Source organism: Scomber scombrus, chromosome 2, assembly GCF_963691925.1.
Source record: "Scomber scombrus chromosome 2, fScoSco1.1, whole genome shotgun sequence".
Lineage (NCBI taxonomy): Eukaryota > Metazoa > Chordata > Actinopteri > Scombriformes > Scombridae > Scomber > Scomber scombrus.
In genome coordinates, this window is record NC_084971.1 from 23707245 (window position 1) to 23722655 (window position 15411).

At 38.4% G+C, this 15411-nt stretch overlaps 1 protein-coding gene across 1 annotated transcript in view; it reads right to left on the minus strand.

Moving 5' to 3' along the window:
• The window catches only part of gab1 (GRB2-associated binding protein 1), a 57736-nt gene extending 43854 nt beyond the window's left edge, over positions 1-13882 (minus strand). The window contains exons 1-2 of the mRNA XM_062432364.1: positions 13378-13882; positions 13098-13277 (exon numbers count right to left, since the gene is read on the minus strand). Coding sequence (XP_062288348.1) covers positions 13098-13169 — 72 coding nt within the window. The 5' untranslated portion in view covers positions 13170-13277; positions 13378-13882. The remainder of the gene's footprint in view (positions 1-13097; positions 13278-13377) is intronic.
• Between the last annotated feature and the right edge of the window lie 1529 nt (positions 13883-15411).

Genomic DNA, 15411 nt, shown 5'->3' on the forward strand with positions numbered 1-15411 from the left:
TAGCAACACACACCTGCTGCCTTAACTAACGTCTTAAAAAAATAAAAAATAAAAAACAAAAATAAATATATATATATGATCAGGGCCTGAATTTCAGCGCGGGATTGCAGGTATTGCGCACAATTTAATTGATTCCCGCAAATCCAACACTTATATTCCCGCACACATTTACAGCGATGTATATTAATGTTCAACCAACGTCTGCAGCGGTGCTTACTGCAGGACGACTGGCCGGAACCGCTATGTCCGACTGTCTGACTTCGACCCTGAACACACCTGTAGCTCTCTCTGCACCTCCCGCTAACATAACACAGACACGCTAACAGTGATATTAAGTTTAAGGAAACAAACACAGACCGCTGGTTAAAACATAAATCTACATCATCTGAGGCAGAACCTGCTCAGAAAAACTAATGAAAACAGCGCCATGTGATGTCATCATTAACAACGTTAATCCTCAGACAGGTAACTGTGACGTTACTATAGCAACACGTTTCAGGCTTTCTCATTCAGCAGTCCTGAAGAGAGAGAGTGAGGCAGATTCAACAAAAACGTGATGCTACTGAAGCTGAATATCACTACTTAACTGTATAATACTATATAACTTGTAATTACTATAAAATATAGTTCAGAGAATAAATTAACTATATAAGATAGACTCACTGGCTTAACCTGTGCAATCTAATTTAATCCAATACAGCAGCTCTGCTATAAATTCTACATTTATGAAGCTTATACTACATTTTTTAACAAGAAGGTGAAAATTCTGCTTTATGTTCATTATTGAGTGATTGTGGTGTATTAGGATGCATTATATTGAATGGTGTTCTTAATATTTTGTCCATTCCAGCAACATACATGAGGAGGGCAAAATATTAGGAACACCTTTCAATATAATGCACCCAAGTACACCACCACCTCTTAGTACGACCTCAGTAATAAACTAAGTGGAATTATCACATTTTTGACAATGTCAACAAAAACTAAAAATGTATAACCCCCCCCCGTCTCACTGCTCCCCACCACCTTAACTAACACATTTTCTGTGGGAAACCCTGAAACCTGACCCATCCAATCATACATTTTCAAGCATTAATGTTTGCAAGAGCTCAAATTTAGCAGGGAAATACAATACATTTGAGGAAAATGTTTCTCTTGCAACAAAGCAAGAGAAGCTGCAAATAGACAACATGTCAGATTATCTGCATCATCTTCACTATTATTATTATTATTATTATTATTATTATTATTGCTCTGCATCCTGCATCCATTTTGACACAATGGAAAACATCTTGTCGATATCTCTGACATTTGTTAATTTTCCCATCTCAAATGTAGACTACCCTACCAAGTTTTTTTTATAGGTCTGTGTCACAAGACATCTGGCACTAATAGCTCCTCTTTGTTGGGCTAACTTGATCATAAACATCACATTAGCCAATATTTTTTCAAGCCCATTATTTGTAGCCCTGAGGTAGGGCTACATTGATAACATCAAGTCTAGACGTGACTCGTGATGTGAAGTGTCACAGCTGATTTAAAATGCTTAAAAACAAAAAAGCTTCACAGATGCAATCTGTGCTCCACATGAAGATTAATAATAGACACCCCCCACCAAACAGAGAGGACAATTAGAATCAGATTGACGGGCCTTTAAATATACAGACTAACACTACACAGCTTCTGATTCTACTTTCATATTTTCTGTTGCTATTAAAAGGTTTGTTTACATTAGTGATGTTTGCAAACACAGGAGTAATACAGGGAGCTTTCCTCATAAAGCAGGATTACTGACTTATCTGTACAACTCCACTGAACAAATCTGGAACCTCATAAATCTGTAATACGTACATGTAAATGTATACATGTAAATAACTGTCTCTTTATTATACTAAAGGTACCAAGCTCACTGCTTCATGAGACAGCCCATCATTTTGTAGAACGTCTTTTTTTTAGTCTTCATTTTCACCTCTTAGTCCAACAGGTCAACCTTCATGCAAATCAGTAAGAGCTAAACTTCACCTAGCAGGTGTGTGAAATCAGTTGTGACCACGCATATACCCCAGAGACTCAGCTAAAAAAGTAACAGTGGTCTCCATATGAGTTTAGAGAGCCTCCTGTTGGTGAGGAGGAGGCTCAGCTTAGTTCTCACGAGTACTTGTTGAAGCCCACCAACCAAAACCTAAGCTGCAGTGACAATTAAGCTTAATGTTTAAATGTTACTTAAGGACCTGACGTCATGGAAGTATATTTCAATGTATACAATTACTTGGTGAGTCATTGTTCACAAGTGAGTCATAGTGACATCTTTTGTGTCTCAGGGTATGTAACGCTGCAATAATCACAGGAACCTGGATGCCTGAAACATCAGTTTCACCATGTTTTTTTCCCCCTCATTCATTCTCCCTTCAGTACTGTCTCTTTATTGTCAGAACAATTAGTTGCTGGAGTGAGAAGAAGCTGAGAAAAATCCAGATGCAGTAATAAGGTGATTTTGTAAGATAAAGGTAGAGAATATGCACAGAATAATAGCAGAGAAAGAGAATAAGAAGGAGAGAATAAAGGACCCCTCCTCCTCTCTCTTCACCCGCCATCTGGTAGCCATCAGCGCCTCACACAGGAAGGGGCGGCCATGCCTTGCTGGGGCGCCAGGGAGCGGCTCCTCTTCCCTCCCGGTGCTGCAGAAACAACAATCGGCCAGTGCATTGCAGCACGGCGCAGTGCAGTGGGATCCAGCCCATCCTAGCCTGAGCTTGAACGGCCAGCGGCAGCCCAGGACCAGGCGCTCACACCCCAGCAGACCAGCGAAGAGGAGCACAGAGCAACCTCACATTCCTGCTGCCTGCGCTTGCCAAGAAGCGCTGGGAACGGAAAGAAAGAGGGAGAGAACAGAGAGCTGCTCTCACTGAACGCTGGCTAATGGTGTTGCACTGAGAAGCACCTCAGTCTTTCTCATCCCGTTTGCTTTCTCTTCATTCTCCCTAACAATGATGACAAAGTTATTGATTGCAATTGTGGTCTATGTCCCAGCCTGCACTTCATTGCATACATATTTATAGTCTTACACCACTAGCCTTGAAGAAGTTTTCCCTGCTTTGCAAGAATTTGAGGAATGCACATTATCATAAATTTGGCCCAACTTCTGTTTGTCCTTTTTTCCCCGACACACTCACCAATCTGATGGGAACACAGACCAGCACAGCCCTTTTTGTCTGGTTAGTGTAGACCATCTTTGGCCATCTGTGTGCTCCTCGTAGCCCTGTTCTATGTCCAGTACAGACTACAACTAATCTCTGGAAATAGAAAGCAGCCTTATGACACAAACTATTTTTACTGCCTGGAGTCATTAGCTCAACAGTTGAAACATGAGAAACAATGTATAGCTTATATATGAGACAGATTATTCTAGCCTTAAAACTGAATCTATATCATATCAGTGCATATGTGAAACAGGTCCCGATTCATCATGACTGAAAAAAAACAACAACATGATGATGTGTACAATGAGCTTTGCCAAATAGCTGTGAACTTTCTGTCATCTGCATTTAATAATAGCTGCACTTGAAACTGTTCAACTTGGCACGGCGACAAATAGCACAAAGGATAATTTTACAACTCAACAGAACCCTATTCCAAAAGAATACACGACTCAGAATCTGTTCCCAAGTTTCAAACAGGAAAACCAAGTCTGTATGAGAACCAGTTCTCCAGTCTCTCCACAGATTGGCTGGCACACAGGACAGTAAACAGCTGCACAGGGTGAAAAAAAGAAAGAGAGAGAGAGAGCGCGAGAGAGAGAGCGCGAGAGAGAGAACGCGAGAGAGAGAGCGAGAGAGAGACACATCTGTTTACAAAATGCTCCATGTCAGCCTTGACCTACCTATTCAATTCAACAATCTCACTCTCTTCGGTCTCGTTCCACAAAGGCAGCAAATTACATTAAAAGGAGGAAACAATAATGTAATTATTGGAGGTGGGGGTGCATAATTTGCTTAAAGCATTACCCATGTGGCAAACAATGATGCAGACTTGGCCACAATAAAAGACTTGACTGACTTGTTTAATCATTGTTACCGTGATAAAAGACTTTCTGAAAATTTCAGTGACTTCATTATAATGGACCAGCATCAACTCAAATAAATCCCTCAACAAATAATATAATCACAGCTTGTTTAACAGTTCTACCCCTCGGCCAATTTCTAAATGAGTCCTCCTGCATTATGTCCTCCTTCATCAAATTTCAACTGGAAAACTTTTTAATTTCACAAATAAAAATACTCTCAAAATGTGGTGTTAGTGTGACCTTTGGGTTTTAAAAAACAGACCAAAGTTTACCCGACAGAGCAGCTCTCAGAACAGAGCTAGCTAGACGGCAGCTAAACAATTTTCACAAGATTTTGAAACTGTAAATGACTGTATGCTTGTATAAATAAAGGTGTATTGAGCTTTGAAAAACAGCCCTGTTGCTGACGAATCTGCATGGAAGTATCCAGTTTTAAAAAGTCAAAGCTCCAGCAACCCTTTTAGTATGGAACAACTTTATTGTTAGACCAATGCGTTTCGGGTTGCAGCCTTCATCGGGGTCATCATAAAACACAATACAAACAACATTTAAATAGGGCTGTTAAAAAGCAGACAAAAATGTCAAAAAGGTAAAAAACAATATACAAAAAAATAACCAATTATGTGCATCCAGACATGTATCAGCCAATGGGGTATCTACCAAGATGGGTTGGGTATATGGTGATGTGACTTCAGGCCAATCATCATCCCAGACAGGCAAGGAGAGTATCCAGTAAACAATATGGGTGACACCATATTTGGCTCATAAATCAGAAAAGTGCAATTAAAGGGGATGGTAGTTGAGTTAGTACAGAAGTGGCTAAAATCTGAACTTGTGCCAATATGATATTTGGAAATATCTAGTTTACATAGAGAGATGCTCTATTGCAGTGCAAGTGAGTGAAAGCTAAGACAAAGGCTGGACCTGACACTCCTTATAAATGGCTGAGATCTGATAAACCAAAAATGATGTTCACATGCTATTGAAGTGCTCATGAAAAGTCAACAGGGCAGCAGCTAGTATCATTGGCAGTCTTAATCACTAGAGGGAGTCAGTTGTGAGTTGATAACTTTTAAAAAGAAAAGGTGGTGGTGGGGGGGGCACATGCCCAAGGCTAGAGATAGGAAGAAATGCAAGATAGTAAACGGGTGACCACATGGCGACAAAGACAGCAGGCAACCCAAGAGGGGAAAAGACAGAAACTTTAGTATTGTGGGATTCCATAATTCTGGTTTTAGGACCGCAGAAAGACAATGAAATATCAAAAATAGATCAGTCCAGCTGATTGGCTTTTACTGAATGGCCCCTTTGAGTGGTTGAAGTGATCTGTTGGTTATGTTTCCTCAAAACTATAGTCACATAAATTGATGGATGACACGGACACATCGACTAAACAGCATGAAAAAAAAAACGGTCTGACAAATTTCATGCAATCTCTCACTAATATGCGGCTGCCAGAGTTAGATATTTACTATGTGCCACAAACATGACATGCACTGCCAACTTTCAGATGGGTTTGTTCCTATTGGCTTTTTTGTTTTTGTGGTTGTGTTTTTCTTGGTGATGCAATAACATGTTTTCAGCCTAACTACACTCTATAAATAACCAGAGGAAAATGGAGACCAACCACAATCACATTCACTTCTATTGTGTTTTGAAACAAAGACCAAAGCACCAGTTTGATTTACAAAGGATTTGAAATGCAGATTTTAAAAAAGTCAATGTGCTCCAATGTGTTAGAATGAAACAATATTAAATAACATGGAAACTTTTGATTTTTACCAAATGTTTGTACAAAGCCTTACAGCCAAATTTGGTTGTGATGAAACTGATATGTCTATGCATAACACAATGAAGATACTCTGTGTCTGGGACAAAAGTGGACCGGTAAGGATAACTATTGTAGTAGCACAGATATGAATATTTAATGATTATTTGTTTGTAATGGACATTAAATAATTAATGGCACATGCAATCCATTTGAAGCTGTGGCAGATCACACAGCGGTAGCCTGCTCGTTTCAAATGGAGTTCTGCGTCGTTGTGGCGGTCAGGACATGGTCCAGTAATTTTTCTTTGTTAGCCTAAGAGGCTAATGCTGCACAAGTACCCTTCTGTTGCGTCCCGTTTGGGCTGCTTGTTTGTTTGTTTCTTCAAGAATGTGGGGAGGGGGTTTTATAGAAAGTGAGTTTTTGTTCTTTGTTCCACTTGCTAAGCAGATTTAATGAATCCTCTACTTAATCAAAGAGCTATGCCTTTGTTTTCATATGACTGCGCTGCCACATTTGTTACGTACATATTTCTCTTCAGCATTTTGTGACTGACAATTACTTCCAGTCAGCCACAGGCGGAGAAGAATGACTTATGGTTACTGTGGTGTCTACTGTAAATGCATTTTCTCCCAGCTGAGATGGCTTGGGACCAGCATGGAACATGTCCTCAGTCTCCCTTTACAGCCATCAGAGGTGGACCTTCAGGGTTCAATATTTTCCTTCTTCCGGCCTATTTTGCAGCCTTGTGCTCCTGCACTGAGGCCCTATTAAGGGCTGGACAAAGTGTACAACAAAATCCTAATCTGTCTCCAGTGGGTACATGCCAGTGTATTGCAGGGATTATAATGGTCTATGTAGCTAAGAGCAGAGAAAGTGGGTCAAATTAGGTTGAGCAATATGATCAAAAATTTATATCACAAATATTTGACAAGCTAAGCTCTACAGCTAACAATAAAATACAATTTAAAATATTTTCAATCTACATTTAGGGCTTCCTGATAACATTAAGTCTGCATATGATTTACATAAAGATCATATAAAACATAAGTATTAGCCCTATTCCTGATGCTAAATTAAGCATGTGACTCAGTGATGACTAGGTGGTGTAGTATTTAGGGGACAGCTCTTGAAAATTTACAACATTAGCAAAATTACGTTGGTTGGCCATCCTTAATGTATCATTAATTATAGAAATACATATCGTAACCTGCACTCTGTCAGTGTGGTGCTGAAAATGACCTTGCAGTGTCATCCCTCAGGTCCCTGTGATAACACACTGCAGTTGTCATGAAGATACAAGTCTTCAGGCTGCTCCTTTGAAGAGGCTTTTACAAGTGGACCTCGACAGAAATTCACAGATTGAAAGGTAAGAGAAATGAAAGAGGAAAAGGCAAACCAGATGGAAAATGCAGTGTCAATGAAATGGAAAACTGCAGAGGATACAGTTATGACAAACTATGACTGGGAAAAGTCTTACCGAAGCAATTGTGGTTCACGCTGCGCCTAAATGAGACGTTAATAGCCAGGAAGTGCTCTTGCTCAGAAAATTCACAATGAATTAATCCACGATGAAGGATGCATGTATTAACTGCACATACGCTGTAAATAAAATGTTGAGGCAAAAGAAAAACTACCCATTTTTATTACATGACTCACAAATAACAGAAGAACTGTCATTAAACTGAAACAGTGACCCTCTGTTAAGGCTGTTTGCATTTAATTTTTTACACAATCATTTCATTTTGCCACTACTAGCACTAAAATGCACACAAATTCATAGTATGATTTTTGCTAAATTAAAATCAGATGAAGAGATAAAACGTATTTCATGCCTTGATACACAACGGTAATTTACATTGGTTGCTATCACAAGACAGCTAGAGTTCACTGTTCATATTTTATGATAGTCTACAATATTACCATAACATGATTACAACATAACTGAAATAATATAGTCTTAACTGGTGTGGTCACTGGTCGGATATACACAGCCAAGTCTGTGTCTGTAGTCTGTGTGTTTGATGTGGATTCATGGGTTGTTGTGGAAGTCCAGACAGAGGCAGAGCTGTGGCTATGTGCTCGGATTAAAATAAAAATCTGGTCAGAGTCACTAATGCAAATGGACCTTCTGCACTGACTGTAATAAGAACAAGTTCTACAATAACATATATCAAGCCTGTCGTCTTTTCTCACTCTTTTGCTTTAGCAAAGAGCAATGGAATACATATAGGTAGCATTTTTAGCTAACCACTGCATACATGATAGACAGCATATTAGATCAGCTGTAGCTAATTAACGTTAACAGCTGAAATAAAAACTCTGGCTGTTCTCTTGTTATTGTTATCACATCAGCATTTTATCTGATCATATTACTACTTCTGAATCAAGACCTACAGTATTTTTAGCAATATATTTTTGCAAATATGTTATATCTGAAATAAGTAGCCCCTGAAGCACATCTGTTAATTGAACATGTTACACACATTTAATTCACATTTGGCATATTATGCTGCTCATCTAATTTTGAGGTTGTGAACATACATCGGGCCACTAAAAACTGTACTGTTTCTGTACTTCCCAGTAAACAAAGGGATTTTGATTTGATTACTTGATTTGATACTGGATTTGAATTCAATAATATGCTATGAAACCCCATCCCTAAACACTTATCGATACAGAAAATTAAAGAAACTTCACCTACAGACAATATTAGATAAACCACATAGATCTGGTGATTGCCAAACTCACTGTTTATCGGACAGTGCTGTTAGTGTTGCTGTTGTACATAGTCATAACGTAAATATATCACAATGGTAATTGTTGTGATCTGACACATTGAGATTCATACTGGTATTGTCATGAGCAGTATGATAAGGCACACCCCTAATGGTCAAGTCTGCTAAACTGCTTTCACCTTTGAGCTCTGTCATTCAGCAGCAGAGCCTGAGGGGGCAAAGTTTGCCTGAGTGGTTAATTGGGTAAGCAGGGGCCCCAGCTTCTAGTCTACTGCTGCTCAGTCTGGAGATGGAGCTTAAAGAGAGCTGAAGGTGGTGACATGTTCACACAGTCTTAGGAAAATACCTGAAAAGTGTTGTCATTCTTATGAGTTTTATCCATTGACTTGACTTTTTAAGTCATATGACTATATTTCAATTAAAAACTGGGTCAAACCGAATCATGCTTAAGTTTGATCTGGACTGAGACCGCCTCTTTTTTCAGACCAAGGCTTGGCTTTTTGGTCTGGACAGTGGTCCGGGGGAGGTTTCACACATGTAATTTTGGTTTGGATCAAGTCCAAATGTCTGCACCAAACTAGGTAGGTGTGAAAGCGATCTAAAATCCACTCAAATGGTGGCAGAGTAACAAAAATGGTATCCCTGCCCAGGAGAACTCCCTGCAGACAATGAGACAAAATCTGAAAGTTTGTGTACATGTACATGTCTTTAAAATATATGAGACACAGATGAGTGGAATTATTTGGTTGGTTGTAAAAAAAAATCAAAAGAACAGCAACAATAGCACTCTTGGTCCCAAAGCACGACTGAACACCACTGACAGAGCCTATGTAAGTAACATGAAAAAAGAAACACCGAACTACAGCTGATATTCAGAGCGGCATTATAAGATCTTCACTTAATTCATCAAAAAAAAGCAGTAAGATATCAAAAATTATGATTTGTATTGGTACAAATCCAGATATGGTACTGGCACTGGTCTCAAACGTTAGAACAATACATTCTTCTAATGCTAATATTTTAGCATATACCACTGTACAAAAGGCTATGGACTACTGGCAGTGTAAGCCGACAAATAAGCAGACCAATGTGTCAGTTTCACTAAATGCTGTGTCATCCAATGAAGTTAAAAATTGTTGATTTACATAGGGCTGGGCAATATATTGAAATTATATCAATATCGTGATATGACACAAGATATCGTCTTAGATTTTTGATATCGTAATATCGCGATATGTCATCAGAGTTGTCTTTTCCTGGTTTTAAAGGCTGCATTACAGTAAAATATGTAATTTTCTGAACTTACCAGACTGTTCTAGCTGTTCTGTTATTTACTTTTTAACCACTTTTTCATTATATCCACATTACTGATGATTATTTATCAAAGATTTCATAGTGTAAAGATTTTGTGAAAGCATCGACAGTCATCTCTACAATATTGTTGTAATATCGATATCGAGGTATTTGGTCTAAAATATGGTGATATTTTGTCCATATCGCCCAGCCCTAGATTTACAGCAAGTGCGTGCTCACCCTGACATTCACAGCCATTTTATTTTTATATGTTCACTTTCTTTAATCCTAATAAGAAAAATGGATGATGACCAATTTTTACTGCAACAATGAAAACAGATTCATTAAATTAAATAAATCACCAGATTATTCAAATACCAAAACAAGTACAATCTGCCCAAACTTTATCCTACTAATCCTCTCCAGCCTAAAACCACAATGCTTCATTACCAGCTGTGTGGTTTCTATTTTCAAAAAAAGAGTCAGCTTCTCTTTTTACTTTGAGCATCAACAAAAACAGCTGGTGGTGAGTTGCCAGATACGTAACTTTTGAACAATTTGTCATCTGCCGAAAAAAGGACAGTCAGCACTTCAACAGATTACACAGCCTCATGTGACAAAGCACTATGACCTTTCACAGGGAGGGGAACGGTGCTCCAATCCACCCACTTTTTTAGGGGGGTTTTCAAATTTTATTGTTGTATATTTTAAAATTTCAATGTGATTGAACTTTTGCTTGACGTGATATTTAGAGTAAAAACATATATATTAATCATATATGTAATATCAAGCAAACGGAATCTAGGAATTGGAAAGAACAATAGTGATACTTAGCTATAATTATCAGTTGTGGGAGAAAAAAGGGTTCACTATGCAAATCACAAAATCTTGTGGCTCCATTGTATTCTGGACTATTAAAGCTACTGTTGGTGGGAAAAGCTGTATTTCTCTCTATTCATTCTTTCTATTCAACAGATGAACAGCGGTAAAAGAAAAATGCAATCCTACAGAAAAATCTTTTCTCTCTGATGCTGAAAGAATGATGTTAAAATTATCATTTAATGTGAAGATTTTATCCAAATTAACTTGTGTGATATTTTTGTAAAACGCGGTACCTGATTTGGTTGACCCTATTTAATCTTTCTTTGTATGTATTTCAGTACTTGTTATGATAAACCAAATAAATCCAGTCAGCAATAAAAGAGAGGTGATAGTAGAAAGTGTTTGCCAATGTTTTCTTTTGTTTAACTTACAGGCATGTGATAGATGCTCGTTAATTCACAAACAAAATTTATCCACAATAAAAACTGACCTGAGTTGTTGTTATAAATTATAGAAACAGGAATGCAATTTGGCAATGAGCTGTAAACCACTTAAATTATTCCTCATAAAACCAGTATCACAGGACTTCCCAGTGCACTCATAACCTACTGTGAGATGGCCTTCTGGCTATTTTATGCTACTGTGTCCAGAAAACAGATATAAAACTGGCCTGCTTGCTGCCATTTCCCCTTGAGAGTGATTAGTTCCTTCGCCAGCGTGCTGCTTACTCTATTGAGAAAGAGCAATTTCGGGTTATTACAGCTACTGCTAGTTTTGACATTATCTCAAGTGAGGCAGAAGTGGGAAAACACCTCAGCACAGTTACTGTCACCACTCCCATTTCTTGGCATATTGTACTTTTGGGTGACTTCACAGTTGATACAACATTTAGTTTATTCCTCCTCACAAATGGTAAATTTCTAGTAAGTGTTATGAAGCTTTGAGTGATTACCACTAAGGTTGGGCAACAAATATGGATATTATATCGATATCATTATATGAGACTAGATATCATCTTAGATATTGAATATCGTAATATGACATAAGTGTTGTCTTTAGCTGGTTTTAAAGGCTGCATTACAGTAAAGTGATGCAACAAGACTGTTCTAGCTGTAATATTATATGGCTTTAACCACTTGGTCATTATATCCACATTACTGACAATTTTATCAATAATGTTACTGTGTAAATAGTTTGTGAAAGCCCCACTGGTCATCCCTACAAAAGTGTAATTTTTTCAATATTGAGGTATTCAGTCAAAAACATTGTGATACTACTTAAAAGTGTGACAGAATGTTCACAATAAGGGAGAGAGCTGAGATTTTGATTTCCTCTTGACTAACCACTGCATGGTTGTCAATGTGAGGCATTCCTGTTAATACGTGTCCTGTCTTTGTGGTTTAATATTAGTTTAATTGCTTTCAGAAACAAAACATCTCACTTGACCTGTGGTTTCTGTGAAAACATCCCTCCTCTCAAGTTGCGAGCCGTGTAATTCAAACATCAATAACAGAGATATCCACTGATCCACAAGGAAAGCATGTAGACCTGACAGCTAAGATATGCTACTGGAGTTTTATTTGCCTTTAACACCAACACTGTCTTGACTGTGACTTCTTTTTCTTTCTTCCAACCCAAGTGCACGACAAATAAGCTAAAAGAATTGCACACAAAACAGTGACAATTTCCCTGACAGGGTGAAAAAGAGAGACCTGTATTGTGTCCTCTGTAATAATACATCACATGAAAGCCTGTCACATTGTATGGAGTGTGTGAGTAGCTTGATGGTGAAAGTGCACGTCAGTAAACATTAGTAGTTGTAGTAGCTGTGACAAACTTAATTAACCACATCGGACAACTCTCTGTGACAGTATGGGGTCATCCTTTGAGGTATTACACAGTTGTTTTGTAAATCATTTAACCATTGACACAGGGAGCTCTGGCTTTGACTGCACAATCATTACCTACCAAAGTAATCAATATAATGTGCTATTGGCCCAAGACAATCAAATCCTCAGAGGTAGAAACTATGATACTGACACCAGCAGCAAGCATTTTTTTTTAAAAGAAAAGAAGAAGAAGTCTCAAAACAACAACCATGTGCCCAATTGTGCCCCTTGAGCAAAACAACACCATCCTTCCTTGCTAAATCATGGTTAAGTACTCTCACTGTTAAGGCACACTGAGCTCTGAGAAGTCATACACCGTTTCAGGTTCAGGAGAGAAGAGGGGGGGGGGGAAATGGCATAAGTGATTTGTTGAAATGCACACAAGATGAGGCCTACACATGTCTGTCAATGCGCCCGACCGTGCAACTTAAAAGCGTCCAAGGGGAGGGAAGAAAATGCGGTAATATTGTGTGTAACAGGTTACTTTATGACATTGTAACAAATAGGATATAAAGTGCACTTACGTAACGTCTCAACTTTTTTTCTGGGGGAGACTTTCTAAGCCAGCCCGAGCACACCACATCTCCCCCACTCATATCTGCTGCTCCTTTCTTGCTCTCCCTGGAGTTTAAACGGAGATTCGTGTTTGGCTTCGTTTTGAGTGTGTGTGTGTGTGTGTTTTTTTTGGGAGTGTCTCCTTATACCTGAAGAAGAAGAAGAAGAAGAAAAAGAAGAAGAAACATTGACACAAAGTAAAAACAAAAAAAATTGGAAAGTTGAAGGATAGTATTTTGATAACTATACCGTCACTCCTTCGAAAGTCGCCTCACCGACAAGGCAGTCCTCTGAAAAAGCCCGGAGCAGATTTTCCACGAGTTGTAGACAAATAAACGAGTATATCCTGAGCTTGGACTGAATATAAACCTCCGCGGCGCCGCCTTTTGTACAAATATCAACGCTGACTTGTGTGTTTCGTTCAAGCTGGAAGGCAAAAAGAAAAAACAGGCGCAGGCAACTGAGTGTCGCTAAGTTTTTGTTGTTTTATATATAAAGCTTCATGCTAATTCCCGACAAAAGTGGAGGAAATTCCCAGTTGGCGAGATCAGATGTAAACGTCCCACAGTGTACCGGTGCATAGTTTTTTTTGTTGTTTTTTTGTTTTTTTCAACTGAGCCGCAGATTTAAAACAATCTTCACCGTAAACACAGTGGTTCCGCCGAGCTTCCCTACCAGTTTACTCCCATGGTTCCTTAATTGTGATTGACAGGGTGGCTCCGTCTTTCCCTAAACTCACCCTCCTCTTAAAACATGGCCGTGTCAAGCTGCGCGGTCATAACGTCACAGCGACCGGAAATGTGGACGTTTCGCTTTCAAAATAAAAATCAATTGTCGAGCGCTTTAATGTCAAGGGCTGGCGGGGATAGCTTTTAAAGGACCAGTCCGTAAGATTCAGTTGCAGATTGTAACCATGGATGTGCAGTATACCTGTGACCTTGGCGGAGGTGGTGGGAGAAAGGAGAACAATGGCCAAGCTGTCAACTCTGATTAACGACTCCCAGCCCACGAGGGACTCTGACTGCACTGGAGAGATCCTTCACCCAAAGTGTGTGAAGGAGTAATATTGCAGCAGGTCCTTCCTCCCAGCAGCTGTCAGACTGTACAATCAGTACTGCTCCCAGTAGACCTCAGTAGAGGACCTATGCAAATGAAGAGATCATTCTAATCTTTTTTTCTTCTTCACGTGATTAGGCCTATACACTAATTAAAACATACTGATAGGTCGATAAATATGTTTTAATCAATATTATATTCCATTCCACTAGATAGACGCATTATATTGCTCCATTTTCACTTAAGTTATATGCAACTTTTCTATTCCAGTCTTTGTTTGTAACTCTCTATGCTCATGTGTTCAGTCTTTGGCAGAGTTATGGCTAATTGTTAAAAGTGACCTTTTTATAAAGAGCAGGTGTTTTTTTTTCATTAAAGGGTTACAGGCTCTTCAATCAAGGTCATGTTAATGTTCAACTCATAGATATAAAAATACTTACAACCAGGGTTGGGAAGATTACTTTGGAAATGTAATAGGTTACAGATAACAGCTACCATATTTAAAATGTAATAAGTAATTTAACTATTTCAATTACTTAATCAATCTATTGTCACATATTACATTTGATTACTTTTTGAATACTTTTCATATTTTCTAATGAATGTTTTCAACTGTTGGTGTACCCATTAAACCCAACCTAATCTAATCGTTCAGGTGTTTTTCAAGGATTTCTTATTTCTTATAAAGCAAGATTTATCTCTCATTTGAAAATGTATTCATTAGTTCATGTAGATTGTGGAATAGATAATAAAGATATTTTATGAAAAAGTCAAAAGTCTGGTATGGGCTTAATTGGTACTGTGACGCTAAGCCCATGTGTGCTCCAAATAAACCCACACCATGATTTTTTACAAAATATTTTTAAAAATAACAATAATAATAATTTCAAATAATTAAAAACAGCAACATATATATATTCAGCAAAATCGTAAAGGTGTGACTTCAGATGTAACCACCTTGTGTAATCATATTGACAACTGTAATTTAATTACACTTTTTTCTCAGTAACTGTATCAGATTACAGTTACATTTAGTTTTTACTTAAATTACTTATCGCCGTTACATGTAACTAGTTACTCTCCAACACCGCTAACAACACACTCCCTCAACGTCATTGGGACATTTGTTTTGAAAGTTACCACCGGAAGTTGCATTCTTGTGATTCCTCGTACTTTACCGCTAATTTGGAGGACGATACGGGGAGGCGGCGGCGTGTGGAGAAAACT